General features: G+C 39.3%; 1 protein-coding gene across 1 annotated transcript in view; it reads right to left on the bottom strand.

Annotated features, from left to right (window-relative positions):
- The window catches only part of MYOM2 (myomesin 2), a 75967-nt gene extending 58862 nt beyond the window's left edge, over positions 1-17105 (bottom strand). The window contains exons 1-7 of the mRNA XM_054279108.1: positions 17034-17105; positions 12181-12258; positions 10177-10309; positions 9041-9160; positions 7269-7407; positions 6935-7092; positions 5991-6083 (exon numbers count right to left, since the gene is read on the bottom strand). Of these exons, the coding sequence (XP_054135083.1) occupies positions 5991-6083; positions 6935-7092; positions 7269-7407; positions 9041-9160; positions 10177-10283 (617 nt within the window). The 5' untranslated portion in view covers positions 10284-10309; positions 12181-12258; positions 17034-17105. The remainder of the gene's footprint in view (positions 1-5990; positions 6084-6934; positions 7093-7268; positions 7408-9040; positions 9161-10176; positions 10310-12180; positions 12259-17033) is intronic.
- Between the last annotated feature and the right edge of the window lie 585 nt (positions 17106-17690).

The raw sequence follows: 17690 nt of genomic DNA, 5'->3' as shown, positions 1-17690 counted from the left end.
GTTGTCTCCTGAAAATGAAGAAGTAGAATGGCAGATATATGATTAACTTTTCAAATGGATATATATCTGTGCTCATCTAAATCCTCTCCCCATAGCTTTGCTCTCTTAAGAAACAGCAAGAAACATCTTTTGATGAGCTTTGTTTGTGATGGTGTCCAAGGTAGAGAAAACAGAATATAATCTTAAATGTCTCTAGAACAGACAGGAGATTCATAAAACGGTCATATCTTTAGTGTAATGAAGCTCAAAATCTAAAAGTAAATATTTCACAAAAGTTAGTGATAGAGTTATAATTAATTTTCTCAGGAAGAACATTAGAAGTAACTGACCACATTCTTACAGCATCCTTTGTTTTTTTTTTTATAATGAGAAAGGAGGCTCTTACAGTTATTACGAACACATAATTCCACAGGCCAGGCACTTCTTGCTATTTAAGAGGTCAAAACAACTGTATCCATTTTCTGTAGCTTACTGCTTTGAAAGCAATTTATATGTCTTTGCTATGATCACTCTTCTGACTGTCCAGAAGAGACATAATCTTAGACAGCCTAGTACTCACTGAGACCCCTTTAAATCTTATATTTGAAATGTAGGGTTTTAGTGGCTAAGAGCTAGACAGCACTTTTGTTTCATATTCACTATGAAGAAAGTTGGACAGGATGGTAAGTTACATAATGTTCTGATTTTCTTTTGTGCCAGATAATGCTCAGATGGAGGATTACCTTGGAAATTATCTATTTCCTTGTACGCTAAAAGAATCTTAGATTTCCTAAATTGCACTGTAAAGTGCACTGAGTCAAGACCTGCTAGAAACTACATTTGTAGTACCCAGGAGGCAAGGTGTGGCCTAACAGTTATTCTTGTTTTATGATGGAGAATGTGTTTTTCAGCCTTTACAAAGGTCAGATAAAATATGCATAGAGTACATTTAGATAGCATAAAATGTGACTGCAGAACTGTATCTGTCCCAAGGTACTAACACTTTTTTGCAAATATTAAATTGCTCTGAATCCACATGAGGTTCTGAAGTGCTAATACTTGTGTGGGGAATATTCCCCAGGCAGATACATCTATTTAAAATGCATATATTCATCCAACTGCCTAGTGTACATTTAAACACAAGAGTTAAGAGTGAAATAGCATTTTTGCCTGAATTAGAACACAATTCAGTGCATGTAAAGAACACGAACCAGTACGGAGTAAATTACAGAGTTAAAAATTACTCCTTTGAATTCAAATGGCAAAATTTTCAGTGTTAAGTGACATCAAATTGTGGAAACACTCTGCAGAATTGCCATATCCTGCCCTGATTCTCCAGAAGAATGAATCTGACTGATTCTTTTTGTTTGGTTGGATTTCATGTTTAGGGAGGAGGGACCTCATTTCCCCATTTCCTGAAGCCCCCAGCTACAGCAGCTTATAGGGGACAGTGACTGGCAAATCAGCAGATCACGGATTTGGGGGCTGTTTGCCTTTCAGCAAGGAAAGGAGAGCAGTACACCATTTTGCTGCCTGTACAGCCACTGATACTGCATTCCTGCAAAACCCAGGGAGCTGCAGTGTGTCACCCATCCAGCCAGCACAGCCAAAGGCTCTGCGGGCTCTGCCGAAGGATTGTCTTTGTCCCAGCACCTCTGCCCTGCCCTGATCCCCCTCCGGCGGAGAAAGGGCGCGCCGCGCTCTCCAGCTCTCCCGATTAAATCATCTCAAGCCTTTCGTGCCTAATCAAACTAAAATAGCACTCTTCTGACCGCACAGGCTCATTTGTTAAATGAGAATAGCTAGAAGAGAAGGTTCATTCAATTTTTAAGCATTCCTTTTTTGAGGCGGCGCGGATAATGCTGAGTGCGGGGGCGCCGGAGCAGAGAGAGGCTGGCCCTGCCTGTGCCGGCAGAGTTACAGTGCACTCTGCAGGCTGGATTACACTGCACTCTGCAGGCCCTGCCTGTGCCGGCAGAGTTACAGTGCACTCTGCAGGCTGGATTACACTGCACTCTGCAGGCCCTGCCTGTGCCGGCAGAGTTACAGTGCACTCTGCAGGCTGGATTACACTGCACTCTGCAGGCCCTGCCTGTGCCGGCAGAGTTACAGTGCACTCTGCAGGCTGGAGTTAACTGCATTGCACTGCACTCTGCAGGCCCTGCCTGTGCCGGCAGAGTTACAGTGCACTCTGCAGGCTGGAGTTAACTGCATTGCACTGCACTCTGCAGGCCCTGCCTGTGCCGGCAGAGTTACAGTGCACTCTGCAGGCTGGAGTTAACTGCATTGCACTGCACTCTGCAGGCCCTGCCTGTGCCGGCAGAGTTACAGTGCACTCTGCAGGCTGGAGTTAACTGCATTGCACTGCACTCTGCAGGCCCTGCCTGTGCCAGCAGAGTTACACTGCACTCTGCCGGCTCTGCCTGCTGCAGGCTGGAGTCACACTGCATTACACTGCACTCTGCAGGCCCTGCCTGTGCCAGCAGGAGTCACACTGCACTTTGCCTGCTGCAGGCAGGAGCTACACTGCACTCTGCCAGCTCTGCCGCACGCTGCTGCTGCTGCTGCAGCTCCAAACCTGCTCCTCTGCCACTGCTTGGGCTGGGACTTCATCAAACAGGAAAGGGAGAGGGGCCTAAGGAAAGGCAAAATGCTGTCAGACCTTGAGCCGTATATATATGAACCTGTGTATATATGAATTAGTTGTATATACGAATCAGTTTGGCCACACCACACTGGCAGTGCCCTGGAATGTGTAATGCTCCCTGCCCAGCTCAGCTCATCCTCCTGCTCACTGAGGGGTGGGAATCAGGAGTGCCCCCAGGGAGGAGCATCCTGCAGTCTCCTCTACACACCAGCCAATGTAGATGGGAGTATAACACAGTCAATCACAGCTAAATAAAACCAGGTGATCCATTTAATAAGTCTTCACGGTAAACAAACACAAAAGCCCGACTCTGTTGCTAAACAAGTATTAGCAACCAAGAAGTTTAAAATGTTACAACTGTGAATTTCTAAGACATTCACTAAGAAAATATTTTTCAGCTATTTCATAAAACAATGGCCACCCTCATCTTGACTACCACTGATACAGAAATCTTTTCTTTTGCTATGTGCCTATCCATAGTTAAATTATGTGAGATAAAAAAATACATTTTTAACAAACCCGTACATTCTCAGACACATATGATTTATTTGAACTACCAGGAGCTTTCCCTCCAAGGATTCCTCACAGTCTCCTCCTAATAACCTATCAGATGTGAGTTGAAAGATGGGATGAACCACTACCCCGGTGCATATCACTTCTGCAATCATTATGAGATCTGCGAAGAACAGAATTAAACTCTAAACTCCTTTTCTTCACTGCTCAAGGGAGACCTTGAGCTCAAACTCCAATTTGAAGAAGTTTAAAAAGAGCAAGAAGGAAGAGCAAGGATCATATAGTATTTCTATATGATCATGATAGCTCTGAATGCATGCAAACAATGTGGTAAATTGAGAACATAGCATCATAAAAATATGAGACAGAGAAATTAAAATTATCTGGTTACTGTATAGGCTTATAGGTTCTGGGGAACAGCAAATGGGGGGGATGAAATTGTGTCCAGTTACTACTTTAAGACAACAAGGTGACGGTAAGGTTTTGGTGCCTCAAGAATGTTTCCACTGGGCTCAGGGAATACTCACAGGAATAAATAACACACTTGCATCAGAAGGAAAAAGTTCACTCCCTGGGCTTCGCTGAAGTGCTAGAAAAGTAGCCAAGAAATTCCAAGGCCGTTCTGAGCGGCTGTGGATAAGATTACATTCAGCTCAGCACTTTAGTATGAACAGCTGAGAAGAGCACAGAAGTGGATAGGAAGAAACTCCTGATGGCTCCACCTCCCAGAGAAAGAAATTATTCATAAAATACGAAATGTAAGTGCACAAAGATATTAATGGAAGATACAGAATTAATCGATATGTTTGTATCAAAGCATTAATAACTTATAATTTTAAGCATTATCTATCCATCTATTTCTTTCAATGCAAGATATGCTTAATTATGCTCTAACAAAATGTTCTTCCATTTCCTGCATGTCCATCTTCTGTGTTTTTAGGACAGAAAATACAGCTGATTATCAAGTTTTGAAATAAAATGGATTAGTAACAAAGAAAAAAATTAATTAAAAATTTTAATTTAATAAGGTCTATAAATCATAACCATCCCCCAGTATTAAATGTAGAATGGAAATCCGTGGGAGAGCAGCTAGGAATCTTTAGGTGGCAAAAAGACCACACTGCCAGACAGAATGAAAGAGAAATAGAGCAAGAGTTTCTGAAGGTGGCAGCTTGGCTGAATGTGAGGGAGTCTGCATGAGTACATACAGGTCTGGGACTAGCAGACACGGGGCGGGGAAACCTGAGTGGGTGCCCATAAATGACTCTGTGGTATGTCTGAACTTGCCTGAAATACAGCTGGGTCTGAACACTCCCAAAGCTGGTTGTGCCTACATGACTGATAACCAGCAGAGAAAAGATAAAAATCACCAAGGGGATGGAGGCCATTATTATCCTTCAGCCTCATGATTACAGGTGTTCAGAAAGTAGCATCAGCACCGATTCTCATTTCTTCTAAAAGCTATTTACTCCCAAAATGTCTCAAAGGGACCTACTACTACATCACTGGCATCCGGAGTCACCAAGCAGCTCCTCAGGAGCGCTACCAAGGGAAATAAACAGTCACAGCCACTCACCATCAGGAAGTGACCAAAGTTTCATCTCCTGACTGGCACTCACACATATCCAGACAAAGGGGAGACTTTTCCATTTCCCTGCTAAAAGGGAGGGGAGTAAAAAAGGACGAGCTGGTTTTATATTTTAACCTCCTGTTATTATTTTCAGAAGTGATCTTGGTAGGAAGAAGCAGTGGTATGAACAGATTCCATGGGTAGAGAGAGCAGTTAGCAGGCATGGCCTGGGGGTAGAAGATTGAGTGCCTTTGAAGCATCTTAGGAAGCAACAATTTGGTGATTCTTGCTGCCAGGTTCTCTACAGGGATGTGTTTCTCCCATCCTGAGCTATGAAAACGTTGAGAGTTGGGCTGGACTTGGCTGCAGGATGACAAAGGCAAGTAGTCTTTTCCAAAGACAGAAGAAATGATGCACTTATTTTCTGTACTAATGCCACAAGGCTGTGTTCAGGGCTGCTTCCACTGCTGACAGATGGAGACAGGATAGAAGATTAAATGTTTGGCCAGCCAAGTGTTAGCCACAAATATTCCAGCGCAGCTGATGCTCATGCTCTGGAGAAGTTAAAGAAGAGGTTTCTGTCTCTGGTCTAGATATTAATTTTCTATTTAAATATTGTAGTAATTTCTTCATTTTTATTTGGGTTTTTTATTTTTTTAAAAAGCATAAAACAAGTCACATGTAACATTTTAATTGTTTCAGAAAGCATGAGATTAGTTTATGGGAAGCTGTTATACTCAAACATGTTCTATATCACAAAGTTAACATTTTGAAAACATAAAATTAATTTCTTTAGAACCTTTTAAAAAGTTATTTACCCTTCCTTACTTTGAGGAAGAAGAAAATAAAGGAGATGAAAAATTAAGCAGGACCTAGTATACAGTAAAACAAATACAGCCGTGTATCCCTGCCCCACTATAATTTTGTTTACCTAAAAGAGCTTCATCATGACAAGAGCATATAATTTTCCACTTCAAATGCTGAGAATATATAATTCTAATAAAAAAGGAACTACCATTTTTTCAGCTACCTGCCTCTTCTTTTTATCTCTCATAGATTGCTGAAGTTAATGAATACAAATATCTAATTTACCGTTTAATTTTCATAATCTAATATTCAGGTACTCAGTGAACCTTCTCCAGCCTAAAAGTGAGTGCCAACAGAAAAGTGTTCTGAATTTAACAATTCTCTTACAGCCCTTGTGTGAATTTTTAATTTTATTTGATGTAAAATACTTTGTATAGAGTATTAAAAGCTAGTTTATTCTCCAGAAAGATTTACCTGTTTATATGTAACACATGTACTCCATATTTGCTTTCAATTCTGTACTTTGTTGGATCACTTGCAGGAGAAATCAATTCCTCATTTTTGTACCTGACAATCAAGAAAAAAATAAAACTCATTAATATCAGCAACTATCCCTTAACCTGGTAAATCTTTTGATCAACATAGAAGTTACTATTATCTGAACTCTCTCTGCTTGCACAGAGTATTTTCCAGTATGTGTGGATAGATAAATGTTGGGCCATGAAGGTAAAGCAGGACCATCATAGCAGCAAGGAAGTGGAAAGAGAAGATGTGCACTCAATCTAGAAGATGAGAAAAAGAAGTGAAGAGAAGATGGCATGGGACTTGAACTTTCAAATCCGCTAACCCTGACACAAGATGGGAAGCAAACTTTATCTTCCGCCACAGTAAAACACTTCAGCACAAATAAAGGGGAGCATCAACAGAATTATGCTTCATGTTAGGTCTTTACAGTCCAGCCTGAGGCTTTCATAGTTATAGGATGACACCTGTCCAGGGAGGAGGGCAGCTGAAAAAACCTTTATGTCCTCCTCAATGACCACAGATTCGGCCTGTGACAACAGGGGTGCTGTGCACATTTACCCAGGCTTAGAAAGTAGCCTGTGAGTTCTGTGTGTTTTGCCACTTGCTACTTTATGTTCAGGAAACTCAATGGCCAGAAAGACTGGAATGCCTTCCACTATCTGCCTTCTGAAGTGGTTGAGTTTGTTTCTCACATTGCACGGGGCCACTCAGCAAGTTTTCCTCCCACTCCTTCCACTGCAGTATCAACTGCTACGATCCAGCACATCTAGGAGGATTATAAAGGGGATTTAACAAAGCCATTATACACATGACACTTATCAGTTATGGCATAACTTTCAAATGAAAAAAGCTTAACAACATTTTTAGAGGGCTAGGAAAGGCCAGTCTCTTACCATTGTACAACAGGCGTTGGAAATCCTTGCACAGTGAAGCAGAGGCTCACGGACATCTTTTCCCAGATGGTGTGAGACCTCAGGCGCACTAGAATTTCAGGGGCTCGACTTATTCTTTCTTCAATGATATGTCTTTCCAGAGCCATATTTTCTTCTACCTATTAAACATGGGAAAAGAAAAGAAGCATCTGGCACCAGACTCAAATAGCGTAGGAGATCCAACCTTAAATTCACAGAAAGATGTTTAGTCATTACTCATATTTGAAGCACAGGCCTAAATTTCAGTACACCTTGTAATTATTTTTGCATAAGAGCAAAAAGATTCAGCGGGTACCATTCTTTGCACAGCAAGTCTATCCAGATGTTCTCGAGCTCGGTGCCTGGCAGTGTGAATCTCTTTTTCCAAAGCAGACAACTCACTGGCAAAACGGATTCTTTTCTCATCACTTACATGAGACTTTTGCTCATGAGTCCTGTGGGACAAGAAAAAAAATCAGGTAACCACTGTGAAGGTTTAAGTTTGTCACTCATACACTTCAGGGCACCAAGGGCTATGAAACCATATCAGTAGGATGTAAAATTTAGGTTTGGAATCATTCTTTGCATCTATGTGCATATCCTGAGCATGCAAAATCATGTGAACTTTCTTCATATTCTTTCCCTCTGTATTTGTGGGGCCATATCTCTAAGTCTTGAATTCTGCTATGGTCACATTGACATGGTTCCCCACAGTCCTCCGGTAATCAAGATCAAGAACCTGCCTAGCCTCCTTCTGGCCCCTGATTTTCCTTCCCATGGACACAAGAAGGCAGAGAAGTGAAGACAAGTTCTGTGCCTGTTCGCACCCTTTTAAAAGTTGTGCCTAGCTTGCATAGTACCCTTAGCTTTAGAAGCTTTAGAACCTGGGAGCTCTTGTAGCTCCACGGGCTGTATCATCTGACCTCACCTGAAAGATACAAACCAAGGAGTTCACAAGGATTTGATGAACAGTTGCATGCAAAAAAAGCTGTCCCTTGACAAGGATGAGCAGGAAATATTATAGAAACTATCAGGAAACATATAAAGTTTGGGAAAAATTGTGAGCTGTTCCCTGAAAACCTAATTCCACAGATTTTCCAGAATTCCTAAAAATACCCCAACTCATAAATGTTTTTAGGAGGAGCTAGCTCAGTTTCCTTCATTCATGCTGATTCAGTAAACATGCTGATTCTCTTTTCTTTCCCAAGATAAAAGAAGGTAGTGAATATCAGATATTTCTAACATGTCTGTCAATATAGTCAACATATGGCAAGACTCTAAAAGCATAACCCAAATAAGAAAACTTCCACAAAATTCAGTGAATCAAGAAATTTTTTGTCTGATACTTAAAAAAAATTATTTGTACCTACCATTTCAATGTACTTTAAATACCAGCCATGTCTTGCCATTTTTTTATATTGTTGAATTTTAAAACAGTTTTTAAAACCTAAATTAAAGCATACAAAAATCATTTTATTTTCCTAGAGATTTCTGTTCTGAGGTTATATATTTCAAACCGATCCAAGTACCAGAACCATATGGATGTTTATGATTTGCACAACATATTTTCTACAAATAAGACAGAATTCCTTCTCATAATATAAATCCTCTATGTTTTTGGTGCAATAAGTGTAGAGCATAGCAGAGCAGAAACAGTGAAATTCACTAAGGGGAATATTGCCATCAGCATGGTTACTTTGGGATATCTTATCAAGGCAGTAACTGAGACATGACAGTAAACCCTTTTGATATTCAGGAAAGAATTTAAAACATTTAAATTGATCCAAATTAGAAATTTAGGAATAGTAGAGTAGCTCTGATCAAAATGAGTTCTGGGTACTAGGTGGATTCTAATTTATTTTTGGTTTAAAGCTGTTTTCAAGGGTCAGAGTGGGGACCAGGGGAACAACTCTGGGTTGAAATATGAGACTGAAAGTGACACTCAGTCATTTAGTGTTCCAGCCAAAATAGATTAGTGAAGAACAGTGACAGAGAAGCCTCCAATCTTGTCAACTCTGAAAAGAGCCCTGGCAAAAGAGTTGGGACCAGAGCCACTACACAGGTCAGAGTGGACCAAGAGAGCTTTACCTTTTCCTGGATTCCTGCATTGTTTCATGCGCCAAGGTGCGTGCCCTCCTGGCACAGAGTCTGCATGTGGTTTTGCCCAAGCCAGTCGATTCATAATAAGCAGCCTGCCTGGAAGCAGCCCTTCAAATATAAAAGACATTGTTATAACCCAGCAATTCAGGTAAAACATGAACTCACAAATGTCAAAGAAATTACTTTGAGCTCAATGAGCTGAACACCGTGACTGAGCACTGTTCAGCGAGAAACCTTTGCATTCTGACTGACTGCACTAAGTGGTGATTGTCACTTGTCCTTCCAGGGCTTAATGCCCATCATCTGTCACTGGGGTCATTAGGCATTTTTATTTCATTCTATTAAATTTATATTTATTTCAGTCTTCAATCATTCAGGTGTGATGATAGCATTTCAGTGAACTCCAAGTGTACCAGACTGTCTAATACACAAATCATAAAGATTCCCCATAACATTGTGTGTTTCAAAGTGTTCCTGCTTTTCTATATTTCACAGATCTTTCTGCAACTTTCTTCTTTCATAAGGGAAACTGGACCAGCTAGACAATTAGGTAGGCGTGTTAATTACTAAGTAGGGAGAATGGTGATTCTGAAGCAACCCCAATACAAAATTTCAGGCTTTGAGATACAAAGAATGTGTATTTTCTGGTTAAAACTCTGAGATTTCAAATGAGAAGCATTAAGCTTCCATTTAAGTTTAAAAAGGAAATTGAATCACAAAATCTGTAATTAGTTATAGCCAACTTCAGGAGAAGGAATATCATCATATCATACAGAAGAATGGGTAAAAAGTTGTTTCTATGACTTACAATAAATTTCACGGCAACTTTTTCTTAAGTCAGAGTTTCAATTTTAGCCTACAAAGAATAATTTTAAGTTTAGAGGTACCAAACAGGACAGATCCTAAGCTAAAAGGCCTGTGTAGGTATCTTGCAATGCTGCTAGGAAGTTTAGCTGTGCTGGTGGGAGACTGCAGACAAGGAGCATGCCAATGGAAGGAAGTGCAAATTTATCATTCTGTATAAATCACAGTCTTTGGGGTGGAGGGGAAAGGTAACTATCTTGATTCTAAGGACTGACTACCCAAAACAGAGACCTGCTTATGCTCAAATACACAGCACTTACTTTCTTGCTGCATATTCCTCAAGAACATATCTTGTCTGAATGTTGCGATAGGACTGATCAAAGTGCTTGTGCCTCCTCTGGTAAAACGGCACTGCTACTGAAGACATGCTTCCTCTGTGACAGCCAGTAATTCCTGCAGAGAGTGGAGTTAGCCATACATTTATCCATGCACACATCTAGCCATATATTCCAGACTCTGGTTTGATATTTTTTGATATGTAGGCATGTGTATGAATATGTCCAAATGTATAAAATTGCACCAATTTGTGACAAATAGAGCCATCAGTCACACCCCTCAGGCTGTAGCTTATCAGTCGTGCAGTGTGAGCTATGGAATCACAGATGATAGCATAAAAGATATTCCAGCAGATCATATTTCTCCTTCTTTGCAGATGTCATTTAACGCCTCCAGAGAAATTTCCAGGGATGGAAATCTGACAGTTTTTTGGCCATTGTTAGACAGTTCAACTCTCTGTTCTTCAAACCTTTCACTTTTTCCACTTTGGCAATTTATGCTCACTGTGTTTTGCTCAATTCACCATGACAACAAATAGACAATATTCTCTCACTTTTGTAGCAGCCTGTTGAAGATTTTCTTTACTTTTCTTTCCTGCTTTCTTGTTTAAACTCAACAAAGCTGGCTTATGCAATCTTCCCTTGTGAGTTATTTTGTCTGGACTATAAATCATTCTGATTTCCTTCTTGTGGACTTTCTCCAAAGCATGGCATAGTTTTTGATCAATATTTGGATAGAAGATTCTAAGAAACTTTCTAGGTGCCCCTAGAAGCAGTGTGGGGGACAAAACCACATTTCCCACTGAGTTAGATTTAAGCAGATTACCAACCACATTATTGAAAGAACATGGAGGTGCCTACATCCCTTTGTGCTCATTAGAAATAAGATGACAACTTCTTGCAGAAGTGCGGAATATCATGAGCCATTTTGTGAGTAGGTGTCAGCTTGTGTAACTGCAGTCTCAGTGGCATATGGGGTTCTCTACTCCTGGGCCATTTGTCCCAACAGTGGTGAGGGATCCCAACTGAGCAGCCAAAACCTCCCCCACAAGGCACCTACACTTCAGCAACAACAGAAGCAAGCTCCCAGTATAAGTCCATAAAGCAGATGAAGATTTACTCAAGTAAATTACTGCAGTAACATGCAATACCCTACTAAAAGCTGAGAGGAGCATCCCTGCTGTTATGTTCCCTGTTGGGTGCAGGCTGCCAGCTCCATGCCAGCACCCAGGGCACAGGCTGAGGCACAGCCTGGGATCCACCTCAGGGCACCCATGGCAATGGAAGCAGCACCAGCTCACCCAAGGAACATGTTAGGAGTGTGTCAGGGTCCTGAGGACAGCAATGGACCTGACTGTCCCAGCCCAGCATCCTCCAGAGTTCCTCCTACCCTGCCCACAGCCCAGGACCCTATGTCAGTCCCCAGGGCCATCACTTTCTGCCCCAGAAATGACACAGCAGAACCAGTCTCCAGCTCCCTACAGCCTGGCCCTGCCTGGATCTAGACCATGCAAGAAGAACCTGACTTAGACCCACACCAAAAATCCAAATTTGCAAATTTGTAATAAAAAGTCACATAAATAAACAGTGTCATGATGTATATCGAATGAAAGCTCAAAGGGATTTGAAAAGAAATCTTATAAACTCATTTAGATAAAACATTTAACAAGTTAAAATGACAGTTAATATGTACCATATTTCCAGCACATAGTCTTTATCAAAAAAAGGAAATGCTAGTCATTGGTTAAGAAGAGTAAAAAACTGTAACTGTGTCTGATTGTTACTTGCAGATAGTGAAAGGCAGAGCTAGGTGCTCCCAAATTATGATATTCTCATATCAGCTATTTTTACTTTTCCAAGAAAAATTAAGGAGCAAACAGTAGGTATACTTAATAGAAGTCACATCTCATTTTATAATGTTCGGAGATCGAAAGAGATTTTTACAATTTATCACCTCATAGCTGCAGCTTCTGCATAACTTACAGTTACCTGTTCAGTTCTTTTCCAAGATGTAAGAATGACCAGTCACAGATTCAGTAATGAGAGCTTTAGGCACAGCACAAGACACTGCAAAACAAAAATTAGACAGGTTGACAACTTTACTATGGGGCATTAAAGAAATATATCGCCACGTTTATCAAGAAATATGAAAGTTAGCATGACCCAAGTTAGTTCAGTACCTCACAGAGATGCTGGCTCAGTAAGATGACCTCATACAATGCTGAGCTGACATGGAACCCTCATGGACCTATTAACCCATCACATGACAAAATGTTTTGGTTACATGAGCAGAGTTGCACAGACCCACAAGCAGCCTTGGCTTCTTGCTTATAGTTTTGATATCTGTAATCTGCACATCATGTGATTCTACATCTGCAGATATTCAACACTGGTTTTCTTCCTGCTGTCTGACTGTGTGACTATCGTGTATATGACGCTGGATTTCCACATTAGTTCTTATGTTTACTGGACAATGAATGGCATAATTTTCCCTTTTCTCTATTTTTAATTAGCCTTTTTGCCTAAATGAAAGTGCAAAAGTCAAACACAGATTAATCTCACTCCACTGTTAAGCGTTACTCATGTTCACATGTGGCCAAGTTAAATAATTCTGTGAATTTATAAACATACAATGTAAATGTTGCTATTTATATAATTCACACTGAGATCCACTTTATAAGGATTGCAGAGAAATGCCCATTTATCCAGATAGATCAGTCTAAGTTATTTTCATTTTTGAGAGAGGAGTAAACACCACTGTCACTTAGAGTCCAGCCTTTTCACTAAATGTAAAATTTACATTTTAATTAGTGTATTTTGTTCTATTTGTCAGCACCCAGGACTCCTCAAATTTTGGTTCATATATTTTTCAATTTATCCAAACACCTTTAGTATAGAAACAAGGGTAGCCATCCACTCACATCCTTCATGCAAGTAATTAAGAGAGCTTTTTAGCAGCCAGATTCACTTTGCCTTCTGTTAACACAGAGGGGAGCTGCCTGGCAACAATTCCAAGTGTAATAATAATCATCAGTTAATTGCAACAACATTTTCAGACTATGTATTGAATACTTAATAGTGCTCCAAAGACAAGTGTCAGAAGAGTAAAATCAAAGTCCCACTGTCAAAACAGCATATAGAGTATTGAGCTCCTGAAAAAAGAAGCTTATACTGTATTCCTAGGAACAATATGTTGACTGTTTTACCAGTTTTCCACTGATACGCATTTATATGAGATTTTTGAAATATATTTTAATATTCAGACAACCTACCACTAAGACAGAGAACATGATATGTTGATGACAGCTTAACCCCAGTGAATTCATTGATTTAGATGAACCAAAATTTTATTAATAACAGTGTCTGGAGATCTAGTTATATTGGCAGGTGAATTGGTAGAACTGACTCAAAAGTGAAATGAGGGAAATGGTCCAATAATAACAACAATGACAAAAAAGCATAAGTCCAGAGAAAGGCAAATTAATTATCTGAATGATTACAACAAATTAAAAAGCAAATCTCAGGTCTTATTTACCAAGTTCTAGCACAAGAATTTTGGAGGCGTTGCTGAAACAAATGGCCTGTGTGTCACAAACAATCCATGAATTACATCCATGCACATCCTATTAACAACCCTGGATTTCAAGAAAAAAAACTAGAATTACAGGAAAAAGATGATCCTAAAACATTTGGTGTCTCATCTGATCTTTACATTGTTAGTGCAATGTAGCATCATTGCACTCCTTTCTTTTTATTGTTATTATTCCTATTTGTTTCTTCTATCACTGTAAATGCTGGGGACATCAAAAGGATCTAAAGTGCACTAATCTAAGTGCTGTATAAACCACCCAGAAGATTATTAAGCACAAAGAAAAATATTACCTCAGCCAAAATCTCCTTAAGGATTAATGACATCAACCACAGGTGAATTAGACTGTTCAAGTCAGTTTACAAAAACATACATTTCTTCATGCTTTGCAGCATGTATATAACAATTTTTACTTGACCATGAGTAAAAGGCCAGGCACCCAGGTCAGGATATGCATAGTTTTGTGACACAGTAATACTGATCAGAATAGAAAGCCATAATCTAGGACCACGTGACAAGGGGCCACATTCTTGAGCAGAGAAGCCAAGGGTCTGATATAAACATTGTTAGTCTGATAAGTGAGTTAATTTAAGATTTAAAGGACAAGCAGTAAATTGTAGCATGATCATTTACATTGCCTCAGAGAACAGGCACACATCCAACTAAATTGATGGATGGCTTGACAAATGCCATGGTAAGAGGAACATGGCTGCACTCACCATAGATAGATAACTTCACTCCCAGGTTCAGGAGGCTCGTGTCATGAGCAATGCACTGTACAGCATGTATTTTCTCAGCCTGACCTGCCTGTGCTATACCCTGCAACATGCACTTCTGTGCTCATCCCTGTTCCTGGCCATCTGCAGAAGTGCCAAAATTATTCACGTGTTCTTGCCCGTCCTCACGTAGACAGAAATTTCTTTGTCCATTTGCAGATTTGAGGGCTTGTCCTGTTTTTCCCACGACTTTGACATTTTTTTCTCTATCTGTCTCTTGTTCTGCTAGCTGTTCTCCACATTGTTCAAAGTTAAATGTTTTCAGGAAGCTGCCAACTTGTACTTTTATGGTGCATAAAAGCCCTTGATATTTAACTGATAAAATACATTTAAATCCATATCACCTACATACCATAATGAAAGATAGAAAAAAAACCCCACCTTCTATTAATTGCTCCTAATTACCAGTATAAAAAATTACCCTATTGCCTCAAAAAATATGTAATCCTTTCCGGATGGTTATATCCATGCTGCAGACACTGCAGACTTAATAACGTTTTATCATTTTCTCCCATAAAATGACTTTAGTGTAAGTCTTGTAAAACCATCATGAGTCATTATGCAGCTCTAGACATTGCAGTCTAAACACAATGGTATATAGAAGATCTGAGTAATTCTTCTCCATTTTGATAAGAAACTAATTTGATAAAAAAATGATATGACAAAATTTCTAATATGTCTCTCCAGTCTTTTTTCTCTGTACACATGTACACAAAAAATTATGTTTTGTGAATGAAAAACCTACTCAAATACACTGTAATTTTAAAATGTTTCAGGCCTTCTGTTGAAGATCCTGTTCAGACCACATAATTATTCAGTTTTAGCTCTTTTGACAATAGAACAAAAATGCTCATCATTAAAAAAAAAATCATATGGAATTCTCACTTGCTTACTCTGCTGAATTCCAGACATCATCCAGTGAACTTGAACAGTTTTTGTGTTTTTCTTTTTGATTTCTTTAGCTACATCATGTTTAGTTTTATGTTTTACTGACCACACCTCATTTTCATGGAAATAGTATTTTACTCATTTCACCAATTGTTTTAAACAGATTCAAATATTTCCCCAAAATGCATGCATTCCTTTTGTTATTAAACATAATAACAAAAAAAGAAAAAATTCTCTCCTCTATTTCTTCTTATCTGAATACCCAATAAAGCAATTTTCAAGCAGCTGACAGTACCAGCCATCACAGATCTATCATTTTTACTAATCACAGGTCTATAATTTTTCCTAATTTCATATGTTCTGAATAAGTAAATTTAATGCAATTATTTCACTATAGCACATCTATGATTAGTTAGATTGAACACCTTGATTTTGTAATACTCCCTGAATGGCTTGCTTCACACTCTGGCCAGGACAGTTAGTGTGGAGGTAATTTGAAATATATAATGGGTGGTCACAGTTATATCCCAACTCTTGACAGGGACCTTTGCTTTGTGGAGGTGAGCAGCAGGCAGAGCCATGGGTACCCTTCCCTCCAGCAAGGTAATTGTTGTGGAGGGAAGCACCAGATCCTGTATTTTAGTGAGTCCATAAAATAATGTAATTTTGTATTTTCTGTGACTCTCATGAAGGAGAGGAGTGGAAGCTTCCAAACTGAATTTCTTTCCATATCTGTAATAGAAGCTGAACAGTGTATATCCCAGGTAGGGTACTAATGTGGTTGTTACCTTGTGAATTCATGATCATACAGGACTGGGATATAAATGAGGCTAAATTTGTCCACATTGACTTGGATCCTTGCCACCCTAACATTCCAAATGTTCAAACATGTTCTGATGAAGTTTGAAGACTTCCCTTTACTTGGCAAGTGTATTCTATCCCTTCAACTCGACAGCTAAGAACATTGGACAGTGAGATGATAAAAATCATTTCCCACCATCCCAACATTCACTATCCTTTGTAATGGTATTTTGATTGGCTCATAGGAATTGTCAACACACAGGTAAAATTTCAAGAGCGTGAACTTGATTTCCCAGGACTCTATCAGTGGTATTTAGCTGGAATTTTCATGTGGCACAGAACATACCACTTATTTTAGAGTAATACAGACACCAGAAACATATCTTCTGGAAACATGTACTTGAAAACATGGCAGACACAAAATAAAAGTAGATTACAGACTTCAGAAAAAATCATACAGTATAAGCACATAAGAAAGTAGCATTGCCAATATTTGTGCAATTGGAAAAGCACATATACCAATAGAACTATGGATTTCTGCAGTGTAGTTCTTTATATGCAGAAAGAAACAGAGGGAATGCACAATAAAATCAAGGTGACTTTGAACAGGACAAAACAATCTTACTTTATTTTTTTGTTTTGCTTTTCATGAATCAATTTGTGTCCTACTTATCGTTTGTTTTCCCTGAAGAAAGTATTTTTTTTCCCACAGGAAAGCACCCAACCTCCTCCTACAAGCACTCTCATTTGTTCTGAACAAGAAAAACATGGATAGAAAATTGACTTACCTAAGGATATAGAAAAACTGTAAACCAGAGAGGAAGACCAGCCTTTCCCAGCTTAGCAAACACTGTCCAAGGAAAACAAATAATTCTTCTCTCTGAAGCTACTGCCCCTGCACTCCTATTTAAGGGCAGATGCAGTGCTATATTTAGAACCAACCAAGTGATTCTCCCAAAACTGGGGTCAGCCTAATACGTAATAAGGGAGTGATATAAAGGCAAAAGAAAAGCATTAGCCTATATGGAGTTTAATACTGAATTTTAATAAAAGGCAAACTCATTCTTTAAAGAAGCAGTTGCTTATGTTAAAAGTGGGGTTTCTTTCCCCAGCAACACCAAGCACATGGGAAGCAACTGAATGCCAGAAAACAGTTTAAATTTTTTATTTAGAAAAGTTTGAAGTTTTAAAATAATCAGTAACTTAGAAGACCAGTGAGAAGACACAAACTCCAGAATATTATTAGTAGAGACATGAGATCCCCTCGGTGCTTCGGGCTGTAAAATGAGCCTCCCTATTGCTTCCTTAAGAGCCCCCTGGATGTGAGAATGTTTGCAACAAATGAAGGCATACCAGTTGTATAAAACCCCTATTATTTCCATCTCTAATACATCACCAGTCAATCTGAGAGAGATTTTTCTATGTCTTGTAGGTAAAGTAGAAAG

The sequence above is a fragment of the Melozone crissalis genome, unplaced genomic scaffold (genome assembly GCF_028551555.1).
Source record: "Melozone crissalis strain CALT ecotype California unplaced genomic scaffold, PUWL_Pcris_2 ptg000027l_1, whole genome shotgun sequence".
NCBI classification, from domain to species: Eukaryota; Metazoa; Chordata; class Aves; order Passeriformes; family Passerellidae; genus Melozone; species Melozone crissalis.
Note: the sequence above shows the minus strand (reverse complement) of the source record. Positions and strands in the feature narration are given on the sequence as shown.